General features: G+C 43.3%; 1 protein-coding gene across 7 annotated transcripts; it reads right to left on the minus strand.

The window, feature by feature from the left end:
* Positions 1-3,882: 3,882 nt before the first annotated feature.
* On the minus strand, positions 3,883-25,084 carry LOC106561200 (protein FAM107B). 7 transcript variants are annotated; one of them, XM_014124892.3, is made up of 5 exons: positions 24,881-25,084; positions 24,373-24,429; positions 8,328-8,462; positions 5,568-5,724; positions 3,883-5,346 (listed from the first exon to the last, which is right to left on the minus strand). In XM_014124892.3, the coding sequence occupies exons 3-5, from the start codon at positions 8,453-8,455 to the stop codon at positions 5,227-5,229; spliced, it is 405 nt and encodes a 134-aa protein (XP_013980367.1). In that variant the 5' UTR covers positions 8,456-8,462; positions 24,373-24,429; positions 24,881-25,084; the 3' UTR covers positions 3,883-5,226. The 7 variants fall into 7 exon arrangements, with proteins under 7 accessions (XP_013980367.1, XP_013980366.1, XP_013980364.1 ...); XM_014124891.3 differs by having other exon boundaries at positions 8,328-8,502; positions 24,881-25,083; XM_014124889.3 differs by lacking the exons at positions 24,373-24,429; positions 24,881-25,084 and adding an exon at positions 9,525-11,367 and having other exon boundaries at positions 3,883-4,984; positions 5,214-5,346; positions 8,328-8,502.
* Positions 25,085-26,083: the final 999 nt, after the last annotated feature.

Below are 26,083 nucleotides of genomic sequence, written 5' to 3' on the forward strand. Positions count from 1 at the left end.
TCTACAGCACAAAGGCAGAGTCATGACGTAAGTATAAAACTAACAATGACTCAATAATCCATGGTTTCTGGGAATGCTATAATGTCCAAAAGTTATGGACGGAGCTAGAAAGTTGGCTGTCAGAAGTATTACAATGTAAACTTACTTTTAATCCGTCTGTCTGCATATTTCTGTCACGCCTGCTCTCCCACTCTGGCGCTCGAGGATGCCAGGCTGGCCTTCATTACGCACACCTGTCACCATCATTACGTGCAGCTGCGCAATATGGGACTAACCTGGACTTTATTACTTTGTTGATTACCCCCTCTATATCTGTCTGCTCCTCACTTTTTTCCATGTGTCAGCATTGATGCTGTTATTTTTACCCTTGTCCATTTACATTTACGTCATTTAGCAGACGCTCTTATCCAGAGCGACTTACAAATCTGTCCAGACGCTGTTCCTGTTCTGTTTCATTAAATGTTCACTCCCTGTACTCTCGTCTCCAGCGTAGATCCTTACAGAATGCTGACACCACTAAAGGAAGCATCAGGGAGTTTTGTTTTGGTTGGTGACGTTGGGTCTGGGTACCGTCGCCGATGGAACTGGGGGTGCCTCAGCTAGCTCGTCGGGCTTCCAATACTTAGCTGGCTCAAGAGGTCTTCTTGCCCTGGGTGGCTTGGCAGACTCCCACCCCACGTCATGCTTCAGCCAGCCCATCAGGATCCCACGCCTCAGCCGGTTTGTCAGGCTCCCACGCCTCAGTGGGATCGTCGGGCTTTCATGCCTCAGCCGGTTCGTCAGGTTCCCACGCCTCAGCGGCATCGTTGGGCTTCTACGCCTCAGCCAGCTTATCCAGCGCCCATGCCTCGGCTGGTCCGTCAGGCTCGCCCAGGTGGGACGCCAGGTGGCACACCTTGGGGGGGTTCTGTCATGCCTGCTCCTGCTCCCGCTCCCCCTCTCTGGCACTCGAGGGGCGCCAGGCTGCCCTTCATTACTCACACCTGTCACCAACATTACACGCAGTTGTGCAATATTGGACTCACCTGGACTCCATTACTTTGTTGATTACCCGCTCTATACTTTAAATGTAACCTTTATTTAACTAGGCAAGTCAGTTAAGAACAAATTCTTATTTGCATTGACGGGCCTACCAGGGCCAAATCTGGATGATGCTGGGCCAATTGTGCGCCGCCCTATAGGACTCCCAATCACCGCTGGATGTGATACAGCCTATATCTGTCTGCTCCTGACTTTGTTCCCTGTGTCAGCATTGATGTTATTTTTCCCCTGTCCAGACGCTGTTCCTGTTCTGTTTCATGTCCGTGTTTCATTAAATGTTCACTCCCTGTACCTGCTTCTCGTCTCCAGTGTCGATCCTTACAATTTCAAGACATGGCATATGGGGGTGTAGTGAGATACGCAATGGGCTGGACGATTCTCTTCTCATCACTCATCTTGGAAAAAACGCATACTAAATACTTGGAAATTAATAAATCTGCCATCATTAACACAATGGAAAAATCAAATGATTTATTATTGAAATAGCATGGGCGACCAAGAAAAACAAATTGGTACAATTTAAGGCCAAGTGGCAAACAATAATGCAGGCACTAGGGATGGGGGTGTGATGTAAAATTGCGCGACTAGGGAGGCGCAGCGGTCTAAGGCACTGCAGTGCTTGAGGCGTCACTACAGATCCGGATTCGATCCTGGGCTGTGTCACAGCCGGCTGTGACTGGGAGACCCATGAGGCGACGCACAATTGGCCCAGCGTCGTCCGGGTTAGGGGAGGGTTTTGGCCAGGATGTCCTTGTCCCATCGCGCTCTAGTGACTCCTGTGGAGGTCGTCAGTTGTACTGTGTTTAGCAAGCAGTGAGTCAAGAAGCAGTGTGGCTTGGCAGGGTCTTGTTTTGGAGGACGCATGGCTCTCGACCTTCGTCTCTCCCGAGTCCATACGTGAGTTGCAGCGATGGGAAAAGACTGTAACTACCAATTGGATATCACGAAATTGGGGAGAAAAAAGGGGTAAAAAAACTAACAAAACCAAAAAAATGCGTTTCTAAGGGCTCTATTCAATCCGCATCGCGGAAGTTCAGCTTTACAACTTCATTGAAATTTTAAGCTAAAGTTCCCGCTTTAGGGAGTATACGAGGCACAGACGTTTGCGTCGCCTAACCGAGTTCTGCTAGAGCAAACTGTACCTAGTATGCGGATGCCTTTAGGCTGCATTTACACAGGCAGCCCAATTCTGATTATTTTTCCACTAATTGGTTTTTGTATCTATCAGATCAGCTCTTTTGCCAATAATTGGGGAAAAGATCAGAATTCGGCTGCCCGTGTAAACACAGCCTAAATGGCAGGTATAATCCAAAAAGAAAACAAAAAAAACATCAAAACTATGAAATAACACATGGAATCATGTAGTAACCAAATACGTGTTAAGCAAATAAAAATATATTTTATATTTGATATTCTTCAAAGTAGAATATCCTTGATGACAGCTTTGCACACTCTTGGCATTCTCTCGACCAGCTTCATAAGGTAGTCACCTGGAATGCATTTCAATTAGCAGGTGTGCCTTGTTAAAAGTTTATTTGTGGAATTTCTTTCCTTCTTAATGCGTTTGAGCCAATCAGTTGTGTTGTGACAAGGTAGGGGTGGTATACAGAAGATAGCCCTATTTGGTAAAAGACCAAGTCCATATTATGGCAAGAACAGCAAAACTAAGCAAAGAGAAACGACAGTCTGTGATTACTTTAAGACATGAAAGTCAGTCTGTCTGGAAAATGTCAAGAACTTTGAAGTTTCTTCAAGTGCAGTCGCAAAAACAATCAAGCTCTATGATGAAACTGGCGCACTTACTTTCCTGTGGACCGCCACAGGAAAGGAAGACCCAGAGTTACCCAGAGTGCAGACCCAGAGTGCACCACAGATTGCAGCCCAAATAAATGCTTCATATAGTTCAAGTAACAGACACATCTCAATGTAAATTGTTCAGAGGAGACTGTGTGAGTCAGGCCTTCATAGTCAAATTGCTGCAAAGAAACCACTACTAAAGGACACCAATAATAAGAAGAGACTGGCTTGGGCCAAGAAACACGAGCAATGGACATTAGACTGGTAGAAATCTGTCCTTTGGTCTGATGAGTCCAAATTTGAGATTTTTGGTTCCAACCGCTGTGTCTTTGTGAGATGCAGAGTGGGTGAATTGATGATCTCCGCATGTGTGGTTCCCACCGTGAAGCATGGAGGATGAGGTGTGATGGTGTTTTGCTGGTGACACTGTCAGTGATTTATTTAGAATTCAAGGCAACCTTTACCAGCATGGCTGCCACAGCATTCTGCAGCAATATGCCATCCCATCTGGTTTTGCGCTTAGTGGGACTATCATTTGCTTTTCAACAGGACAATGACCCAACACACCTCCAGGATGTGTAAGGGCTATTTGACCAAGATGGAGTGATGTAATGCTGTATCAGATGACCTGGCCTCCACAATTACCCAACCTCAACTCAATTGAGATGGTTTGGGATGAGTTGGACTGCAGAGTGAAGGAAAAGCAGTCAACAAGTGCTCAGCATATGTGGGAACTCCTTCAAGACAGTTGGAAAAGCATTCCAGGTGAAGCTGGTTGAGAGAATGCCAAGCATGTGAATAGCTGTCATCAAGGAAAAGGGTGGCTACTTTCAAGAATCTCACATCTCAAATCTATTTTTTGTTTGTTTTACACACAATCACTACGTGATTCCATATGTGTTATTTCATAGTTTTGATGTCTTATTCTCCTGTGTAGAAAAACAAAAAATAAAGAAAAATCCTTCAATGAGTAGGTGTGTCCAAACTTTTGACTGGTACAGTAAATATAAACACATTTTGAAGAACGACACACAGAAGAGTGTGAGCAGTTAAATGATATTTATTTAAAATAAGATGTTAGGTCTGCAGAGGGACAGAGGAGAGGATTGTCTTTCAATCTTACCCAGAGATTCAGAGAAGCACATAAATGAGGCATAGAACCAAATGCAATTATTGGAACAGTTGGCTCCCATATGCACTTACTTCCTGGTATATGACATCATCTCTGCCGACCTCACATCCAAAATAAGACTAATTTAATATCCCCTTTATTCATAAAAAAAACCTATTTATTAGAATTATAGAAAGAAAAGACCACTTGCATACTTTGGGGAGTTCTAGTATTGCTTCAAATAGCATTAGCTGAAGAAGTGGCATGTTGAAAATAAAAAAAACTAGCTGGGTGTTCTTTTCACACAACCACACACTTGTCCTCTCCTGAGGGATATACTACAAAGTAGGATCAATTAGTTGGCCAGCTAACTTGCCCAAATATTCTGAAATAACTTACTTTTTTATACTTTTGAAATGGCATGCTCTAATTGACTTAACAACCAAAAACACAGATCTAAAATTAGAATTTCTTAATTAACCAGAAAATCGAAAGTTATTTCTGGTTGTTTATCAAAGTTAGCTGGCTGACTCATTGATCCTGCTTAATAGTATATCCCTCTGTTCATGCTCCACACACTGAGCTGTAAAACTAATCTGAGATGTCTCTATCTCCCTACATGGGGCTAAATTACTAAAAACATAAACATAAATAACAACAGTACATTAATTTGGCATTTTTACAAAACACAGCTTCAAGAGTCCATCCAGTGTCCACTTTTCCATTCTGGGTTCTGAAAATGAAAACAACGACAACAATAACAACAACAACATAAAGGAGAGCTTTCTGTGGCCGGAGAGAAGGGTGGACAGGAGAAAGAGGGGAAGACAAGAGACAGAGGAAATGGAAACTCTGTGTTGGTTCTGTTGGTCCCTGCATCAGACCTCCCCAGAAGATTGACTGGCTGTTCTTCACGTGTAGCACGTTCCGTGTTTTGTGTCCGTGTTAAGTCTCCTCTCTGTCCGTGTGTTGAGTGGAGAGGCTGAGGTGAGTACAGGTGGCTAAGTCTCCTCTCTGGCTGAGGTGGGGTGAGTACTGTAGTGGACAGACAAAGAGGTATGTAGTACTGCTGGTCTGTAGTGGGCAGACAAATTGGTCTGTAGTCTTTAAGTCTTTCTCAACAGGGTCAGATAAATCAGGAAGTCCATATCAGATAACATGTGCCATTGAATCTGCACACAGGCACACACACTCACATATGCACAAACATTCCTCTATGTACAGTACACAGTTGCTTTCTATTTTTCCACACACACAAACACACCCCCCGTGGCTCCCTAAGTGGTAAGTTCCTCCCCATTGGCCTCCTGCTTGGTCCTTCTCAGGTTGCTCTTCATCTTCACAAACTCAGGGGTGTTCTCCTGCTCCTCCTCATCCTTCTGCTGGTCCAACTCAAGCTAAACATACAAGATAGAGAAGAAAGTTAGGTTACATGTTAGTACAAGTACATGTTAGTGTGTGTGTGTGATCCCCAGTTGTCCTCTCTCTCTGTGTATTTATTTTCTCAAATGCTCTCAGTCTGTCTATCTTTACAGTGTTGGGTGTGTTTGAGTAACACTGGGGGGGGGGGGGGGTGTGTGTGTGTGTGGTGTGTGTGTGTGTGTGTGTGTGTGTCTACCTGTTCCAGTTTCTGTTGTCTCTTCATGAGCTCTATCTCCAGGTCGCTCCTCTTGGTGTGGGCCTCCTGCTCCTCCCTCTGGGCCTTGAGGACCTGCTCTCTCTTCCTCTTCTCCAGAACCTTCTGGAGCTCTGGTTTGTTCTGGGGAGCTAGGCCCCTTGGAGAAGCAACCAATCACATATGTTATTATAGTACTTCCACAGCACAAGGCACTTTACTTACACAGACACAGACAACTAATCATTGACCTGATTACAGTACGGACAGAGACAGGCAGTTCTACATTGATCTATCCATCACTGATCTATCCATCACTTCATATTCAGAGAAAGTTACATAAAGCTAAGCCATCCCAGATTAGCCCACATCTAGTAATCTTAGGCAAGCTAGGGGCCATGGCTGGACTGGACAGGAATTGGCATTGGGATTAGGAGATTGAGATTATGTGATGAAATGTATGATGGTGGCAGGTCTTGATTTGACCACACACACAGATCAGTGTTGAGACACACAATTAGTGAATATCAATCAATCAAATGTATCCGCCTGTCTACAAATCACATCAACCTCGTTCCTAATATAGCTATCCCTTTCTTTCATTGAGCTGTCCCTTCTGCCAGAGATGGCATGCCATTGATGAAACAGGCATTTCCGTTTTGTTGTTATGCTACTGTGTAAAGTTCGGGTTTTAGGATTCAGATATTCAATCTGAAAGAGGACAGGGCCATCTGAGTACAAACACCTGTTAGTGAGATGACTACAATATTACCATTATATAAAAACAATCTGAACCCTCAAACACTGTCTTGTTTTCAATTCATTCATGCAGTGCCTAACTACATTATTGATTGCCCTGGTTTTAACTTAAAATGTTGTTCAGTAGGACAAAAACAGGAGAACGTAAATGAGTGTTCTGAATAGACAATATCTAATAGGATAGAATAGTCTGTGGTGTGCATGTGTGTGTTATATATAGCCTGACCTCCATCCCTGTACATTTAAACTTTTTTTCAGCCTGACCTGAGTAAGTGATTTCAAAAGAGGTTCAGTTAGAGTCTCAAAGATGCAGTTCTAAACGTCTCTTCTCTGTGCACACGCGTATGTATGTGACTAAACATCATAGGTAGTTGAGGAGAGTGAGAGACCCTCTGCGGGACATGGTGTTCTAATCCTCCTTGCACAACGTTCCCTTCCTTCCCTCTCTCTCCCTCCCTCTATCCATCCATCTCTCTTTCGCTCAACCATCCATCTCTCTCATCATCACTAATCCGCTACACCCCAAACATTTCTCTCCATCTTCTTCCTCTCCTTCTCCTCTCTATAATTTGACCTCTTTCTTCTCTCCGCTGTATCTCTCGTCCCCTATCCTCTCTCCTACGTATTTTTCCCCTCATCTCCTCCACAAAGAATACTAAAACCCAGTCAAAACATCTCCTCTTTAATATCAGTTCTAAATCAATAGAGTCTAAAGTATATACCTCATACCAACACTGAAACACACATAACACAAACACAATCCTTGTCCATCTCTATTTCACCCCTAACCCACTCCCTCCAACTCTCTCCCCCTCTCTCCATCCCTCCATACTCCAGAGCCCTGTGATCATAATGCGCATGGTTCTGTGCAGCGTGCTAACAGACAGGGCACAGTGATGTAACATCTGTCAACAGTACACACTGTGTTTGTGTGTGTTTTTATATATAGCATAGCAACAAGGCCTTGAGCATCTGTCTATTCAGCATGAGAAAAGACAGACTTGAGCGTCAGCACTGAGGCTGTCAAAGACACGCACACTCAGTCACACATGAACGCAAATGAGCATGCACTCATAACCAGTGTGATTTGCTGCCACGGTCCATTCTATAACTTACATCTTTCCCAGTGGCAACTGAAGGTACTACAAAAACATTCAGCCAAAAATAATCTAAAATACAATTCTGAATTTACCAAGACCCACCCATTTATTTTACCCACCCACTCAGTGCAGAGGCAGAGCTTTCCACCAGAAACACAATTATAGATTGTAGAAGTTATAGATTGTGATTGTCGTGTGCTTCTGTGCTATACTAATATTGAAAGTGTTCGGGTAGGAGGAACATTTCTGTGCAGTAAAGAGCATGTTTTTACGTAATAGTTCTGAGACAGCAGAATGCACTAAAGGTTTTAAATAATAGTTCTTATTAAAGATTCATGCATTAAGGTTTACATAACACTACTGTGATGCGTCTCCCCGATACAGGATGTCATAGCATAGCAACACACTGCAGTAGAACGCTGTCACACACTCCTAACAACAGATCTAGGATCAGCTGACTAAAACCTCTATCCTAACCTTAACCAATAGACGTAGGACAACCTATCTGACCCCGAGGAAACACTGGATTATCAACAAAAACAGTAGGTGATCATAAACCTCTGATAGATCGCACAGTCAAAAGTCTGAGCTGAAGGTGAGGGTTATAAACTGTTCATAACCACCCTCATTGTCTTGGATTTCATCCATCCTCAGTCAGGGCCAGGGTTTATGTCTACCATAACACAGTGATAAGCCCTTTGTGGGTCAGTCAATGGAAGCTCAACTGGTGTTTATCCTCCACTGATGAATAGAAACGTGTTTACAGTTTCCCTCTGAGTAAGACAGGGATCTGGGAATCAGACAACTGGGAAAGAAAATGCAGTAGAAACAGGAGAAACAGAGGGGAAGAAGGAGAGGTGAAGTGTGTGTTGTGTTGCCCCAGTGTTGCCCACAGTCCCCTCACCTCTTTTGGTTCATCATGAGTTCTCGATGGAGGTCCTGGTGGTTTCTGGAGCTCTTGACTGGGTTCAACAGCTTCTTGGGTTTGATCAGCTCCTCACAGTCCCCCTCCAGATAGTCCGGCTCAGCCATTACACTCCTGCCCAGAGACAGAGACAGACCTGGGTCCACACACCGATCTGAGGGGATTCATTATGTTATTAGTCATTTATTATATGATTCATTTACTTGATTTATTTACTACTATCATGCTTAACTACACAAGCACACATTCACTCTCCCGCTCTCTCTCTCTCTCTCTCTCTTTCTCTCACATACATACACACACACATTCTAAAATCACACCTCACTGTAGGCACCATTACATGTAGCTGTTTTAAGGCATTGTGTGTTTCTGTGCCCAGACATTACGACCCCCACTACTGATGGCAGAGTCTGGAGTTACATAATCATTCCATTCCTCCACAGGAATGTTCTATTCTCCATAAGGAGAACCATATCTGCATACAGACAGACTGCTCTCACTGCAGGTTTCTCAAATGCCGCTCTGAGAACAACAATACAAACATATACAAATCTCCACATCTTTGTATGGATATTCTGTATTTAAAATACTATACAGAGATTGCATTGGGCTATATTATTACACACATACAATACTCGTTGCTAAGCTAATCAGACATCAATCATCAAACAGGGAGTTCATCTCATGACCTATTCTCACAAACTGCTTTCAGTATCCAAATATAAAGGCTACACATTTCCATTTCATACATTTGGTAATCTATTCAGATCATCAGAGCACAATTTCTTGCAGCCACCAAATGAATGAGTGCTATGTATGGATAGTAGCCTATATGTTGGACGTTCTATCTATTTCATATAGCCTACAGCTGATTTGTGTGTCCAAGACCATTTTCTCCCTTGGAGACAATCCATTGTATTGGAAAACTCATTATAGAACATGAAATATGGCTATCCCGACACAGATAACTTCATAACGCCACAACTACTTACAATCAGGATAACAGCACCCACACAGACATGCACAAATCTAACCCAGTATCCATTCATTACCATAGCCAGGTATAAAAAGTTATGAGATACACTTACATCGGTAAAACATTTGCATAATAAGACCGGCTAGAAGGCGTCAAGTTTTCATCAAACAACGCACATTTTTACAAACTCTCCAACTTACCCTGCAGGAGGTGAGGAAAAACTGGTATTCTACACATAGTTGCCATCTGGACTATTGATTTGAAGTCATAATAATAATAATAATAATAATAGTGCTACTGTACTATCAATAGCCTGGTATGACCTCTGGACAGGAGAAGAGAAAACAGAAGAGCTCCTGCTGGTCTGTGTGCACGCAGCTGTCCTACTGAGGGGAGAACGGAGCCTCTGGCTGGAATGAGCTTTGATGAGATGCACTATTATCTAATAGCAGCCCACTACACACACGCCCTCCCCTCACTCACACACACACACACACACACGCACTCTCTCTCTGGAAATGTTAAATAACCGACAACAAGCTATTCTCTTTCTCAGAGTTCAAAGGTGAGCTAGGTGTGTAATTGGTCGCATTCCAATGTGTATGGGTTTCTATGAATTAGTAGCATAGGCCAAAAGTACTCTGAGATGTTAGAACTGTGGGCATTACTTAGGTAATAGTAACATTTCATAGCCTATGACATAAGAAACATTTCTCAGAATGGATCATCAGCATCACGCAGTGTAGACTACATGGCCAAAAACACCCCGTCTGCAATATACGCCTGCAGCCTACTTCATAATAAAAAATAAAAAAACATAAGTTCTAAACTTCAGAAATTGAAAGTTGAATCTGTGTGTTAGCCGTTGTGTTGAAGGTACAACAACAATAATAACATCACAAGCATGGAGCTGTAATACTGTATGTCCCATTAAAAACAAGTGCCCTGAAGATATGTAATGTTTCTATCTCACCACTAGAGCTCGCTGCTGCCTCACATCCCAGAGAAGACCACAACAAAGAGGCAGTTACATAACAAAGAGACGGATAAACAACCATGTCTCCCACACGTTTTGAATGTTTTTTTTTCTCTTGATGAGGGCCAGATGTACTAAGTATTTGCATGAGAGGAACAGTCGATAAATAATTTGCATGAGAGGAACATCCTCAGAGAGGAACAGTCGACAAAGAAAAACAGAAAGATGATATTTCGATCCCATTATGTGAGAGATGACGCTATTGTGTTTTACACCATGTGGGGTATACATGTGCAGACATTGCACTTGAACAAAACAAAACGTTTTGTCATCAGAAATACACATAACCCCTGTGTATTTCATTTGAAGGCAATAGTGTGTGTGCTCATGCATACTGTGTGTATGCGTGTCTTTGCTGTGTGTGTGCATGTGCTGATTGTGTACATCAAAAGCAATAACCGTAAGTGTGAGCAGCGGTGGGTAGCAGGGCAAGCAGGTGGGGGGTGTTAAGAAAGCATCCGTTTGGCTTAACACATCTGGTGGCACTTCCACCACCTCGCCTCATGGGAAAAGGAAGTGACATAGGGAGTTGAAAGGGCCAAGGCTCACCTCCTATCCCCTCTAAAGTCCCAGACGGTCTACAGTTGCTTTTACTATCCTCATCTCCTTTTCTTCGTGATCAATTATCAGGGACGACCGAACTGGTGAAAATATAGTTCGGAAAATCTACCTGTGGTTTTTTTTAATAATAAAAGGGAAGGAAGCCATTTTAGAGTATGGAGACATGTCCTCTCCCTTCTTGCCTGGGACAGACATTCAGAGAGGTGTGACATACTGCTACCAGACTTGTGCACTACAATACTGTCACAGAGAGCTCTGTCCTTTTTTTCCCATCTAGATAGTCACTCAACCGTCTGTGTGGTCATACAGAGGAATCCTTTGCCTAGGAAGGTGACACACATGACAGTAAAACACACACCCTCCCATCTTATCCTGTGGGACATATCTGTCAACACTAAGACCCAATCACCATTTATAGGTCAAAGGTAAAGTAAACAGCTTTCAACACCGTGTGTGTGTGTGTGTGTGTGTGTGTGTGTGTGTGTGTGTGTGTGTGTGTGTGTGTGTGTGTGTGTGTGTGTGTGTGTGTGTGTGTGTACATTACTTTTCAGGAGTGCACTTCCTGCTATTCCAGGCACCCCAATTAAAACAGCTCCTTCATTTTTATAGGTGTAGGAACCAGACGGCTTTTATGGGAGAATCTCAATTGCATACTTCTCGCATCCTCTCGCCTCCCTCTCAAAACCCATTGGAGGAGAAGATCAGAGGAGAGGGACCTAGGAGGAGGCAAGTAGAGAGGACGAGACAAGTATGCAATTGAGATCCAGTTATGTCTGACAACCTCAACACAGAGGAACTAACACTGTAAACACACTGCTATATGGTCAGAGGACACTGTTGTACTGCTCACACAGGAGAGGAGTCAAACTGCAGTCTTCATCTTCTTGTTTACTCCTTGCATGTCACCCCTGCCACGACCTCTACGCGACTATGACCTCACAACCTGTGTGTGAGTGACACTGGGAAACCAGCGGGTAGGAGAGAGGGGTGAAAGGTAAAAATAAACAGAGAGAGATAGAGACAGGGAGAATCAGAGGCTGTCAACATCTCAAAGCAATACTAATGAGTGAACTAATGGGTGAGTACTTTCTGATTGGGTGTCCATTTGTGTTTGTATTTCTAAGTAGGAAAGAGTGAGAGGGAGGAAGGAAGGGAGGGATTGACGGTGTGAGTGTGTGTATAAAGGAGGTGTGCGTGTGCATCCCTGTGTCTACCCTTGCAGGCTGCATTAGGGCTAATTGAATGACAGTCCTGGCACTGCACACAGAGTGCTGCACTAGGCTATTGCATCAGCATTGCTTGCCCTTCATTGGGTCTGAGCTAACAGCAGCACTACAAGTTTCAACAGACATGCACGCACACACTCACGTATGTCCGCATGCACACACAAACTTTCTGTTGTTGGCCTGGTGCCGAGGGTGTGAGAGATGACTGGTCACCATGGTGATGGTGGAACAATGACAGTTGAGTGGAAGTTGTGAGATAATTTAGACAAAAATAATCTAAATTATGGGAAATTACACTTGCTTATTGCAAGGTTGGAGGTTGAGAGAACCCCTTTTACTTTGTTCATGTAGTTCTGATGCCCTCAGAGTGAGCGGGAGAGATATGCTCCCTTTCCCCCCACAGCAACACACAACACACACATACACAGGCAGTTAGGAAAGCAAAGGCTAGCTTTTCTAAACAGAAATTTCCATCCTTTAGCACAAACTACAAAAGGTTCTGGGACGCTGTAAAGTCCATGGAGAATAAGAGCACCTCCTCCCAGCTGCCCACTGCACTGAGGTTAGGTAACACTGTCACCACAGATAAATCCACGATAATCGAGAATTTCAATCAGCATTTTTCTACGGCTAGCCATGCTTTCCACCTGGCTACCCCTACCCCGGTCAACAGCTCTGCACCCCCCACAGCAACTTGTCCAAGCCTCCCCCATTTCTCCTTCACCCAAATACAAATAGCTGATGTTCTTAAAAAGCTGCAAAATCTGGACCCCAACAAATCAGCTGGGCTAGACAATCTGGACCTTCTCTTTCTAAAATGATCCGCCGCAATTGTTGCAACCCCTATTACTAGTCTGTTCAACCTCTCTTTCGTATCGTCTGAGAACCCTAAAGATTGGAAAACTGCCACTGGTCATCCCCCTCTTCAAAGGGGGAGACACTCTAGACCCAAACTGTTACAGACCTATATCTATCCAACCCTGCCTTTCTAAAGTCTTCGAAAGCCAAGTTAACAAACAGATCGCCGTCCATTTCAAATCCCACCGTACCTTCTCCGCTATGCAATCTGGTTTCCGAGCTGGTCATGGGTAAACCTCAGCCACGCTCAAGGTCCTAAACGGTATCATAACCGCCATCGATAAAAGACAATACTGTGCAGCCGTCTTCATTGACCTGACCAAGGCTTCGACTCTGTCAATCACCGCATTCTTATCGGCAGACTCAACAGCCTTGGTTTCTCAAATGACTGCCTCGCCTGGTTCACCAACTACTTCTCAAATAGAGTTCAGTGTGTCAAATCGGAGGGCCTGTTGTCCGGACCTCTGGCAGTCTCTATGGGGGTGCCACAGGGTTCAATTCTCGGGCCGACTCTTTTCTCTGTATACATCAATGATGTCGCTCTTGCTGCTGGTGATTCTCTGATCCACCTCTATGCAGACGACACCATTCTGTATATTTCTGGCCATCCTTTGGACATTGTGTTAACAAACCTCCAGACCAGCTTCAATGCCATACAACACTCCTTCCGTGGCCTCCAACTGCACTTAAATGCAAGTAAAACTAATTGCATGCTCTTCAAATGATCGCTGCCCGCACCCGCCTGCCCGTCTAGCATCACTACTCTGGACGGACTTAGAATATGTGGACAACTACAAATACCTAGGTGTCTGGTTAGACTGTAAACTCTTCTTCCAGACTCACATTAAGCATCTCCAATACAAAAGTAAATCTATTCACGGCTTCCTATTTCGCAACAAAGCATCCTTCACTCATGCTGCCAAATATACCTTCGTAAAACTGACTATCCTACCGATCCTTGACTTCGGCGATGTCATTTACACTCTACTCAGCAAATTGGATGTAGTCTATCACAGTGCCATCCGTTTTGTCACCAAAGCCCCATATACTAGCCACCGCTGCGACCTGTATGCTCTCGCTGGCTGGCCCTCGCTTCATATTCGTCGCCAAACTTACTACATTTGCACAACCTGTATATAGATTTTTCTATTGTGTTATTGACTGTACGTTTGTTTATCCCATGTGTAACTCTGTGTTGTTTGTGTCGCACTGCTTTGCTTTATCTTGGCCAGGTTGCAGTTGTAAATGAAAACTTGTTCTCAACTGGCCTACCTGGTTAAATAAAGGTGAAATAAAAAATAAATAAAAACATTTAGCCATGAAGAAAACCCTGAGAAAAAGATAGCGATATACACCCTTCTAACTGACTGAGGAGAGATGGAGAGATGAGGAGGAGGAGGGGGAACGGAGGAATATGTGGAACAGTGACATTTAGCAGCTCAGATGTTGTTTCTCACTCAGGTTCCCACACGTAGCGCACACACCCAGAATGAGTTTCGGGTGGCTGAGGTTTGGTTAGTATTTCCTGTCCCAGAGCTAGAATAGTAGGGGCTGAGGAGAGGGCTGGAATTTTAGGGTCTCTTCCCTGAATGACTGCTGGGAGATCACCGCTCCCTTCACACACACACTGGATGATGTCAAATTGGGGTTCTGGTTCTATACATCAGACTTCTCTCAGAACACGCACTCACTCATAGAGCTGAGTGAGTCATGTCAGGCATGCTCTGTGTCAGACACTAGGAATGTGAACTCAACTACAAGCATCACTTCAGTTCACTAGGAGGAGCCCTGTAAGACTGTAAATTCATAACACTGGGAATACTGAAACAGTGAAATGGAACATTTGTGAACTCTAATCAGCCCTGATGTCATTCCTCAGGGAACAGTGAAAACAGTGAGACAGCCCAAGTACAACACACCCTATCAGTGTCAGCCTACCACTGAGGGATTTAGCAGTACAGCTACCAGCCAAGAGACACACAACAACATCATGTCTACAGGCACAGAGAATGTTGGTTTCAAGTACACAGTTCTTGTCCATTGCAGCTTGTGCAAACTTGTCTTTTCTGGGAAGTGAAAGTGCAACAGCAGCATTTCCCGACCATGACCTGAGCATTTAACATGCCATGGTCAGAGTGTACGAGCGGCTCCAGTTAGGATGGAATTCTATGTCGGGCAGAAATGACTGTTTGAATCAGGAAAGTTTCCTCTCACGACCTCTACAAGCCAGAACATTGAAGAAAATGAAATGTTAACGGCTGCCCATGAGGTTGGTCTTATGGCGGTAGGAATTTCAGATAATATATATAAAAATATATATAATTACATCAACTTTTCAAAGCTCTGGTAGTGTGTTCAGATTTATATCACCTGAAGCATGTGCTAGTGCATGTATTTTCATCTTGTGCGCATGATGTAATTATACTTTCCGGTGGATATATTGTTTCACATTCCTCCCGCCAAAAGGACCACCCGGTTATTTAATTTCACGTTTTGGCTTGTAGAGGTCGTGAAAGGAAACTTTCTTGATTCAAACGCTCATCTCTGCCCGACATACAGTATAATGAATTCAGTGCAATTCAACGTTGGGTTTATAGCAAAGGATATATGTAGCTTTGTTCATAAACCTATCTGTACAGAGATGTTCTCTCCCTCTCTTTGCCACACCCAGGTATCTTCCTGTGGGGTAATCTCCACACTGTACAGTGAGATGGCTCCACTTAATGTGTACTCTATCACAACATCCTGTTGATAGGAGCTTTCTGTGTTATACTAAGTAACTAACCAACCCAACTAGCTAACTATCTAACTAACCAACTAGCTAACTTTCTGGTCCCAGTTCTACATTAAAACACAATGTAGCTCTGAAACCTGTGAAGATAAACTGTCTGTTTTAGTTCAACTCAACAGATTTTCTGAGGCACTGAGTGTGGTATTTAGCCGTGAGCTTTAGCCTATCTCTTAGTTTGACACGAAATAGATATACTGGGAGGGAAAAGTGAAGTCATGTTCCTCCCCCATTGTTAAGGGTTATTTTTCAAGGAGAGGCTTGTGTTATCATACACACACTCACACACGTTATGACTGGCAGGGTCAGAGGCAGAATAAAGAGTGAATGGAGCTCATTGAAAGAGCAGAGGCATCAGTTTGAGTCCCGCCATAGGAATGTGATGAACCTGCAGAACTGTTGTAATACTGGAGCACGGCCCCATCCACACATACAGTACACACCTCAGAGAACAGAGGATAGTAGAGTGAAATACACAGGTGGCTGTGTAACTAACCATATCTTGTCCTCCAGACAGACAAGGGGAAATCAAAGCCCCCCCGGACACCGACACCCCTGCTGGACACCTGCCTCACAAATGATTGGGGTGGGGTAGAGGGGGCTGTTTTGGGTGACAGCTGTCCCTTTCTCCTGTCCCCCTGACACAATGGCAGCTCTATGGGTCACATATACCCCCTCACAGCTGGGACCAACACATGTGTGCATAGGAATGCTGAAGGTATATCTGACCAACCATATCTCTTCACTTTGGGTCAGACACCACCGCGAGGAGGAATGACCTTACTTCAACAAACGCACACACCGTTAGAACAGACAGTCAGACTCCTGCAGATCTCTTATTGTGAGCTAAGCCCTGATTGGATGGAGGGTATGGTAGCGCGGATTAGGTCTCCTTTGTTTACATGCTGCTGCAAAAAAACAGCAACAACAACAACTGTTCCATTGGCAACATGTTTGATACCATAACAGAGAGAGACAGACAGATACACATACACATGCACCACCGGGGCACAAACACACACTCACACACAGAACAGGGTAATGATACACAAACACAAACACTAATTGAACACATTGGTCACCAAACAACCAGGAGTTATCATCATACAGTGTCTTTGTTCTCTTTTGTGTTTTGTTGTAAATTGCAGCACAAATCAGGAGTTGTAATGTAGCAAACATTTTTTTCAATCTTTTTTGTCAACAAGCTATTTTCAATATACTGCTTGACAGAGACGCTAAGCTGCTAGCCATCAAGCTAATGAAGTTGGTACCAGATGAGTTTTGCAATGGAGCCCTCTTTGTCTGGAGAAATAAATGAACGGTTCCAGCTCTGTGGGAGCTGTATGACTAAACTTTGTTTCGGGAAAAAACGGATCACTCAGAGTTCCAATGCGGCAATTGTTTGCTTGCCCGAGGATTATAGGCTTGAGGTGGCTTCCTTGATCACACAGGTTTCCAGTCTACTAAGAAACTGAGGAAAACGCAGAGTGGAATGTTAACATTTTCTATGCCGGTGTCTGGACAGCGTTTGCACTTGTTGGGTGCATCTCCGACTTGTCGTTTGTCATTATCTGACTGGCCGGTGTTGCCCGGAGCTCCCCCATCTGATAGCAGAGTCAAAGGTGCACAGCAAGAGGAGCAAGGCAATCAACGATGGTCGCAATTTACGAGCTGTGGAAGTCGAAGGCAGCGGCCTCCCGCAAAGCAGTCTACATTCCCAACGAGAGGCCCGGAGCGGAAACAGACAACGAATAGTTTCACTGTCCTGGTGCCTGTGTCTGCAGCCTCAGTGCCTACTATTACGATTTTGAAGTCGACAATCTTCCTTCCCTGCTCTGGATCAAGCGGGGCTTCTCCATCTGTCAGAGGCCTGCACCAGGCACTGGGAGCAACGGCTCAAGTTATCCTGCCTCTCGCCAGTCCATAAATGGTTCTTCAAATCCTGTGAAGCATGGGAGTGGACGGATTTCCTCATCCTTCTCGCCAGCCGTGGTTCTGGGCAGCTCCATGGTAAGAAATGTGACCGTTCCTTGTGCAAAACAATGTCTTATCCCGGAGCTCAAGTAAATGACATTACTAAGCTGCTTCCAGATGTACTACGTCAGGACATGGACATCGATTCTATCATAGTCCATGTGGTTTTAATGACATTATGAAGGGCAGCTCTGAACAGTTGAAACTGGATTTTAAAGAGCTGATTGACTCTCTGCTAGACACTAACAAAAGGCCCATCATATCTGACCCTGTGCCCTCTGAATCGTGGAATTGAACGCTTTAGCAGGATTCTTTCTCTTCACAACTGGCTATGTGATTATTGCAGCTCAATGGGTGTAACTTTTGTTGACAATTTCGATACCTTTCGGAAACAAAACACGTTTTATAAGGAGGTGGGATCCACTCAAATCATTTGGGTTCCTGGATTCTTTCACAGCATTATAAAGCTGCGTTGAGACAATGACTTATCATTGACCCAAGCCCAGCTCAGTTAATCCCTACAATTGTGTCAGTGAGTTGTCATTATGCTTCAACAAATGTACATTATCCCAGGGGCATTGGAAGACACAATGTAAGTAACCTAACTTATGTCCCTCTAACTGCCCTGAATGCCTCTGATGATCCTACAGCTATTGAATGCAGTATTCATGTGCCTATGAACCAGAGTTATACTGTTAGCACTGAGGCAGTGTGCCCTAGTAGGAAGTCCACTGTCTGCAGCTTACCTGCACTAATATAAATAACATGAGCATATCTACATCTGCTAAGCGTCTCAGTAAAGCAATGAAAACAAGTAAGCATCCCTGAAGAAAAGTGCTAAAAATAGCCCATGTTAACATATGTAGCTTAAGAAACAAGGTTTGTGAAATCAATAATTTGCTAGTAACAGATGACATTCATATTCTGACTATCTCTGAAACTCACTTAGATAATACCTTTGATGATACAGTGGTAGCAATACAAGGTTATAACATTTACAGAAAATATAGAAATGCCAATGGTGGAGGTATTGCTGTTTATATTCAGAACCACATCCCTTTAAAGATTAGAGAGGATCTCATGTTAAATACTGTGAAGTAATATGGCTACAGGTTCATCTGCCTCACCTAAAGCCCATTCTGGTGGGAAGCTGCTATAGACCACCAAGTGCTAACATTCAGTATCTGGATAATGTGTGAAATGCTTGATAATGTATGTGATATCAATAGAGAGGTATATTTTCTTGGTGATTTAAATATTGACTGGCTTTCATCAAGCTGCCCACTCAAGAAAAAGCTTCACTGTAACCAGTGCCTGCAACCTGGTTCAGGTTATCAGTCAACCTACCAGGGTAGTTACTAACAGCACAAGAATGACATCATCAACATGTATTGATCACATCTTTACTAATACTGCAGAAATTAGCTTGAAAGCAGTATCCAGATCCATCGGATGTAGTGATCACAATATAATAGCCATATCTAGGAAAACCAAAGTTCCAAAGGCTGGGCCTAATATAGTGTATAAGAGGTTGACACAATGATATAGTAGTTAAAATGATATACGTTTTGTAGGGATTCCTATGTTGTTGATTTAAAGAATATTTGTTGGTCCGTTGTGAGTAATGAGGAGCAAACAGACGCTGCACTTGACACATTTATGAAATTGCTTATTCCAGTTACTAATAAGCATGCACCCATTAATAAAATGACTGTAAAAACTGTTAAATCCCCGTGGATTGATAAAAAATGTTAAAATGATATAGTTGAGAGGAATGAAGCAAAAGGAATGGCAAATAAGTCTGATTACGTAAAGTGAGTGTGGAAAAGCCACCGGGGTCAGCCAACTTGGATGGAAAATTACTGAGGATAGTAGCGTACGATATTGCCACTCCTATTTGCCATATATTCAATTTAAGCCTACTAGAAAGTGTTTGCCCCCAGGCTTGGAGGGAAGCAAAAGTTATTCCGCTAGAATAGAATATTATAGAATAGTAAACCCCCCTTTGCTGGCTCAAATAGCCAACCAATCAGCCTGTTACCAACCCTTAGTAAACTTTTGGAAAGAATTGTGTTTGACCAGATACAGTACTATTTTACAGTAAACAAATTGACAACAAACTTTCAGCATGCTTATAGGGAAGGACATTCAATAAGCACAGTACTTACACAAATGACTAATGATTGGATGTGAGAAATTGATAATAAAAAGATTGCGGGGGCTGTTTTGTTAGACTTCAGTGCTTTGATTTTATTGATCATAGTCTGCTTCTGGAAAAATGTATATGTTATGGCTTTACACCCCCTACTATTTTGTGGATAAAGAGTTACCTGTCTAACTGAACACAGAGGGTGTTCTTTAATGGAAGCCTCTCCAACATAATCCAGGTAGAATCAGGAATTCCCCAGGGCAGGTGTCTAGGCCCCTTACTTTCTTCAATCTTTACTAATGACATGCCACCGACTTTGCGTAAAACCAGTGTGTCTATGTATGCGGATAACTCAACATTATACATGTCAGCTACTACAGCGACTGAAATGACTGCAACACTTAACAAAGAGCCGCAGTTAGTTTCAGAGTGGGTGGCAAGGAACACGTTAGCCCTAAATATTTATAAAACTAAAAGCATTGTATCTGGGACAAATCATTCACTAAACCCTAAACCTCAACTAAATCTTGTAATAAATTGAGGTGACTAAACTGCTTGGAGTAACCCTGGATTGTAAACTGTCATGGTCAAAACATGTTGATATAACAGTAGCTAAGATGGGGAGAAGTCTGTCCATAATAACAGCACTATCAACAAGGCAGGTCCTACAGGCCCTAGTTTTGTCGCACCTGGTGTACTGTTCAGTCGTGTGGTCAGGTGCCACAAAAAGGGACTTAGGAAAATTGCAATTTCCTCAGAACAGGGCAGCACTGCTGGCCCTTTGATGTACACAGAGTGCTAATATTAATAATATGCATGTCAATCTCTCCTGGCTCAATGTGGAAGAGAGATTGACTTCATCACTACTTGCATTTATGAGAGGTATTTACATGTTGACATGTGTCTGTGCCTATGTTTATGTTGCTTCACAGTCCCCGTTGTTCCATAAGGTGTAATTTGATCTGTTTTTTAAATCTAATTTTACTGCTTGCATCAGTTACTTGATGTGGAACAGAGTTCCATGTAGTCATGGACTATGTAGTACTGTGCGCCTCCCATAGTCTGTTCTGGACTTTCTGTTCTGTTCTGGTGGCATGTCTTGTGGGGTATGCATGGGTGTGCATACACACACGATAACATACGCACTATACACACATGTACACATGGATTTTGTACTGTAGATATGTGGTAGTGGTGGAGTAGGGGCCTGAGGGCACACACTGTGTTGTGAAATCTGTGAATGTATTGTAATGTTTTTAGAATTGTATAAACTGCCTTAATTTTGCTGGACCCCTGGATTAGTAGCTTCTGCCTTGGCAGCAGATAATGGGGATCCATAATAAATACAAATACAAATTACGGCTCTGAAACTCTTGCCCATTATAATAACTATGGACAGTTAGTTAGTTGGCCTACTCGGTGACTTTAGTTTCCGACTGAGCTCAAAGAGTACAGTAATGCGGTCATGTACCTCCATTCTGAACAAAGACGTGTGTGTGTGTGTGTGTGTGTGTGTGTGTGTGTGTGTGTTTAATAATACAAGATCATATGTCTTATCATATGATTCAACCTAGGTGTTAATCTAATGAATGTAGCTCAGACTCCCATTCTCCTGTATCCTTAAGCCCGACGAGCTCTCTTACTGTTGGAAGGGGAGCTTTTATAGTCTCTCTGTGTTTCGTGTGTGTGTGTGTGTGTGTGTGTGTGTGTGTGTGTGTGTGTGTGTGTGTGTGTGTGTGTGTGTGTGTGTGTGTGTGTGTGTGTGTGTGTGTGTGTGGTGTGTGTGTCAGTGTGTAAAGCCATTTTCTTTTAAATACAGAGTGGCTGGTGTGGTAATGGTACTTCATTCTGATTGTGGCTCCTAAACCAATGAAGAGAAATCAGTGCAGAGCCATAGACAAGTTGTGTGTGTGTGCATGCTTTCATGTCTTTGTTCCATGCCATAAACATTATTCAGAGAGGTAGTGTATGAATATGTAATAATAAAACTGTGTTGGTGTGTAAGTGTGTAAGCACATGCGGTATGGCCCCATCTTTTGTTGTATTCATCTTTCTGAACACCATTTGTAGGGCAGAAAGAGAGAGTAAAACATGTTGCAGGTGTGTGACCGCCTCCAGCCCTCAGCTCTATCATCAAGTCTAGTACACACAGAAGGAAGGGGAGAGATCCCCCTCCTCCCCGTGCCGCCATAATGCGGATCCATGGCAACCATAGCGCCAGCATGGTGTAAATAAATCCTTTGTGTTCTAGGGTTCTATCACTTCATTGCATGAAGCATTGAATCGTGGCTTATAGGTTATGGGCAATTCCATGGTAAAGGAATTACGCTGATTCAAAACTTTTAACACAGCATACAACTCCATGCACAAGGACTACGTTTAACATTTTACAAAAACACATTTTACTTGAAGAACAGTATAAATGCAACGTTTGGTAACAGAATCATTATGTTACCAAACTTTGCATCTGCACTGTATCTTATGTAGCCTAGCCTAACCTAGCCTAGCCTAGCCTAGCCTATACACATATATCCAGATCATATTCAGCAAAGTGATCTACTGTCAGTGAACCAGTGGTTGTATAGCACATAACAACGACAAGTCTTTATTATGACATGATCAGATGATTTTATCCAAAGACAAATATATATGTGGAGCATGTGGCAATCAGACTAACAACCTCCAACTCTAGCGGAGTCATCTGAGACAGATCCTAAAAGACCAGTTCTTTGTATCAGATCAGGAAGTTTTCAATGGTAGTGCAGAGAGGGACTGTCATAGCATGAAGATCCCTACTGCAAACAAAGAGAGCAGAGACTCACACACACACTGCTGTTACAGTAGACAGACACACACACTCTGATAGAGATAAAGATACAAACACACAAAGAAACACACGCATACGCAGACCCAGACTTACACACACAGACAAAGACACATAAGCAACAAGGTAGACTTTCCTGCTCATAAATGCTAATCATATGGGAGGAGGTTAGTGGAAACTAAATCAGAGAGAGAGAGAGAGAGAGAGAGAGAGAGAGAGAGAGAGAGAGACAAGAGAGAGAGAACTAGACCAAGAGAGAGCTAGAGGGAGGTATGTGCAGCATTGGCAGTATAGGTCTGCTCAGGATAGTTTGCTGACTAATGAGCATGGTTGTCCTACTCCAACCGCACAGCGACACAGAGAAATATGGCACACTGATTAATGTAGAGTATATACCCAGAGGGCCCTAAACACACATGTGCATTCTGAGATATGGACAAATTCCATTCCAGAATACCTGAGACAGGGACACATTCCATTCCAGAATACCTGAGACAGGGACACATTTCATTCCAGAATACCTGAGACATGGACACATTCCATTCCAGAATACCTGCGACAGGGACACATTCCATTCCAGAATACCTGAGACAGACATGTATTTGTGGCGTATTGCTGCACGCTGCAGTTGGTAATGTATATCCTTGATACATCACTGGGGATGATATGTCTGCATTCCATAGAGAACCCTACCAGTGTGTGTGTGTGTGTGTGTGTGTGTGTGTGTGTGTGTGTGTGTGTGTGTGTGTGTGGTGTGTGTGTGTGTGTGTGTGTGTGTGTGTGTGTGTGTCCCATGCGGGAAACATGATGAACAAAGGAAAGAGCAGGGTCAGGGGAAGCGAGAGCAAGATAGAGAGAGAAAAAGAGAGAAAAGGAGGGGGTAGTTGAAAGATCAGAAAACAGATGTAAAGCAAACTGCCTCCTAAATGACTAGCACATGTGTTGGCACTTCCCTCTCGTCCCCACTCACTCACTCTCTCTACCCTGGAACACAGTGCAACTCACTCATTCATATTCTCCCTTTCTCTTATTCATCTATTTCACTCATCTCTCCCATCTCCTTCTCTTTTGCGCACCCAATATTCATATTTATCCCGTACCAACTCTCTGGCAGCATCTGATTACTGTTGGTGAACGTCAAAGAAATGACTCAAGACAATTATTTCCTCTGTGACCCAATGACTTGTTTACTTAAACTCTAGACTCTCCTGACAGACTTGACATTGCATGTAAGATGTGGTTCTGAGTTCCGAGGGCAATTCCAGCTAGTATCTGTAGAAGAGAATACTTTATGGACCCCGAGATTGACTCTCTCCCATACCTTGCTTCACTTCTGTCTGATAGATATGAGACGTCTGAGTTGAGTATGGTTAAAGTTTGACTACTGTAGCTGTCAGAAGGAGCCTTGTCTATATGTTATTACTGACTGCACACACACACACACACACACACACACACAGTGGATTTCTGGTTGACAGTGATAAACCAGTGTGTCATGTGCTCCAGACAGCAGAGCAGTTCATCATGGCCTGTCTATATGATGCTGTCAAACACTGGGACACACACAACCTCATAACCAGTTGATCACTTAGCCCTCAGCTATCCAACTCCAAAATAACAAAAGGCACCTACCTGATAAAGGGAGAATCTTAGCCCACTTCAGTAACAATATGTAGCCTGCAGTCCTATCTGTCGATATCAAATAAGTACAGAAGATCACTCACACACAATGCTTCATAAGATTTCAATTAACATGTTCCATAAACTCATAGGTTAAACTTCCTCAAGTTTATAAGGATTGATTGGAGGCAGACAGATGGGCGAAACAACGGTCTGATTCTAAATCTATGCTGCTTCTTTCTTCACTGTCCCGTTCGTAAGCGAAACAACATGCGCTTCTGAAGCAACAATGAGCCCCGAGTTTCAGTTTTTTCTATAACCTCCAATACAACACTTATCATCGCGGCTTTGTTTTAAGAATATTAAACAAAACTAGATTATTATATATCGAGCACTACACGCGGCCCAATGGATATGTTATAACCAAAGCAGACGCACTGCTTTGTGTTCTGTGCACTCAGACAGACAGAACAAAAACGCGCGCACGCGCGCGCACACACACACACACACACACACCTACCTAAACTCGATCCCGACGTTACTTCTCCAAATGGACTAGTTTAATCATTAACAGGACAAAGTGGTTTTTAGCCTCATTGGTGCGTCTCCAGATCACTTCTCCGTTTAGGTGTGCCTGCTATTCTGCTTTGCTCCTTCGAAACTGTTCAACTGCACACACATACACACTCGGGACCCATAGAAAATGTAGATTAATGCTGAATGGGCGGGCCATTGTGATGTCATACTCCTCCTCTCTTTCTCTATCTGCTCAAGCTGTTGACGGGAGAGACATATTTTTTTTTACATTCTATGGGGGAGACCCCTTACGCCCGGGGCGGGGCGTGGCAGGGTAGCGATGGTCTGTGGCTGGGAGATGGCGCGCGCAACACACAATACAGAGCGGCACCCACATAGAAAGAGAGCATCCATCCGTTATGTAGAAAACCTTTAAGGTTAATAAGCTACTTTTCATCTACTCGTTTTATACGTTTGCGCTCAAAAATGTTACTGATTTTGTTCAGCTAAATAGCCCAACTATTATCAGAACATGTTTGTATTGTATTAGTTAGCAGACTAAATGTTGCTGCGGTAGAGTAGTTAATCTTCTTACAGATCAGCCAATACTGGGTCTGCTCATCTACCTCCTCCTGTTTAAGCTGCTGTTTGAAACCACTAGTTTAACAAGAGATCTGCCAGTTTCAGTCTAGGCTACTATCTCCCCAGTGACCACATGGCCAGGCCCACTGGTAGGCATGGGGGTCCAGGATTCTGTGTGTGTTGTTGGGAGACTGAAGACTGAACATGTGAGAGGGGCCAAAGGGGTCAAATCAAATGTTATTTGTCACATGCTTTGAATACAACAGGTGTAGACTTTACCATGAAATGCTTACTTACGTTTAGGCTTTCCTATGAATGTAGAGTTAAAAAGTAAAAAATCAATAATGGAAATAGTAACACAATAAAATAACAATAATGAGGCTATGAACAAGGATTACAGTACCGAGTAATGTGCAGGGGTATGAGGTAGTTGAGGTAATTGAGGTAATATGTACATGTAGATAGGGGTAAAAGTGACTAGGCAATCAGTATAGATAATTAACAGAGTAGCAGATTGAGAAACAATGTCTATGTATGAGTGTGTGTCTGTATGGTGTCAATATGCATGTGTGTGTGTGTGTGTGTGTGTGTGTGTGTGTGTGTGTGTGTGTGTGTGTGTGTGTGT

The sequence above is a fragment of the Salmo salar genome, chromosome 10 (genome assembly GCF_965601325.2).
Source record: "Salmo salar chromosome 10, fSalSal1, whole genome shotgun sequence".
NCBI lineage: Eukaryota > Metazoa > Chordata > Actinopteri > Salmoniformes > Salmonidae > Salmo > Salmo salar.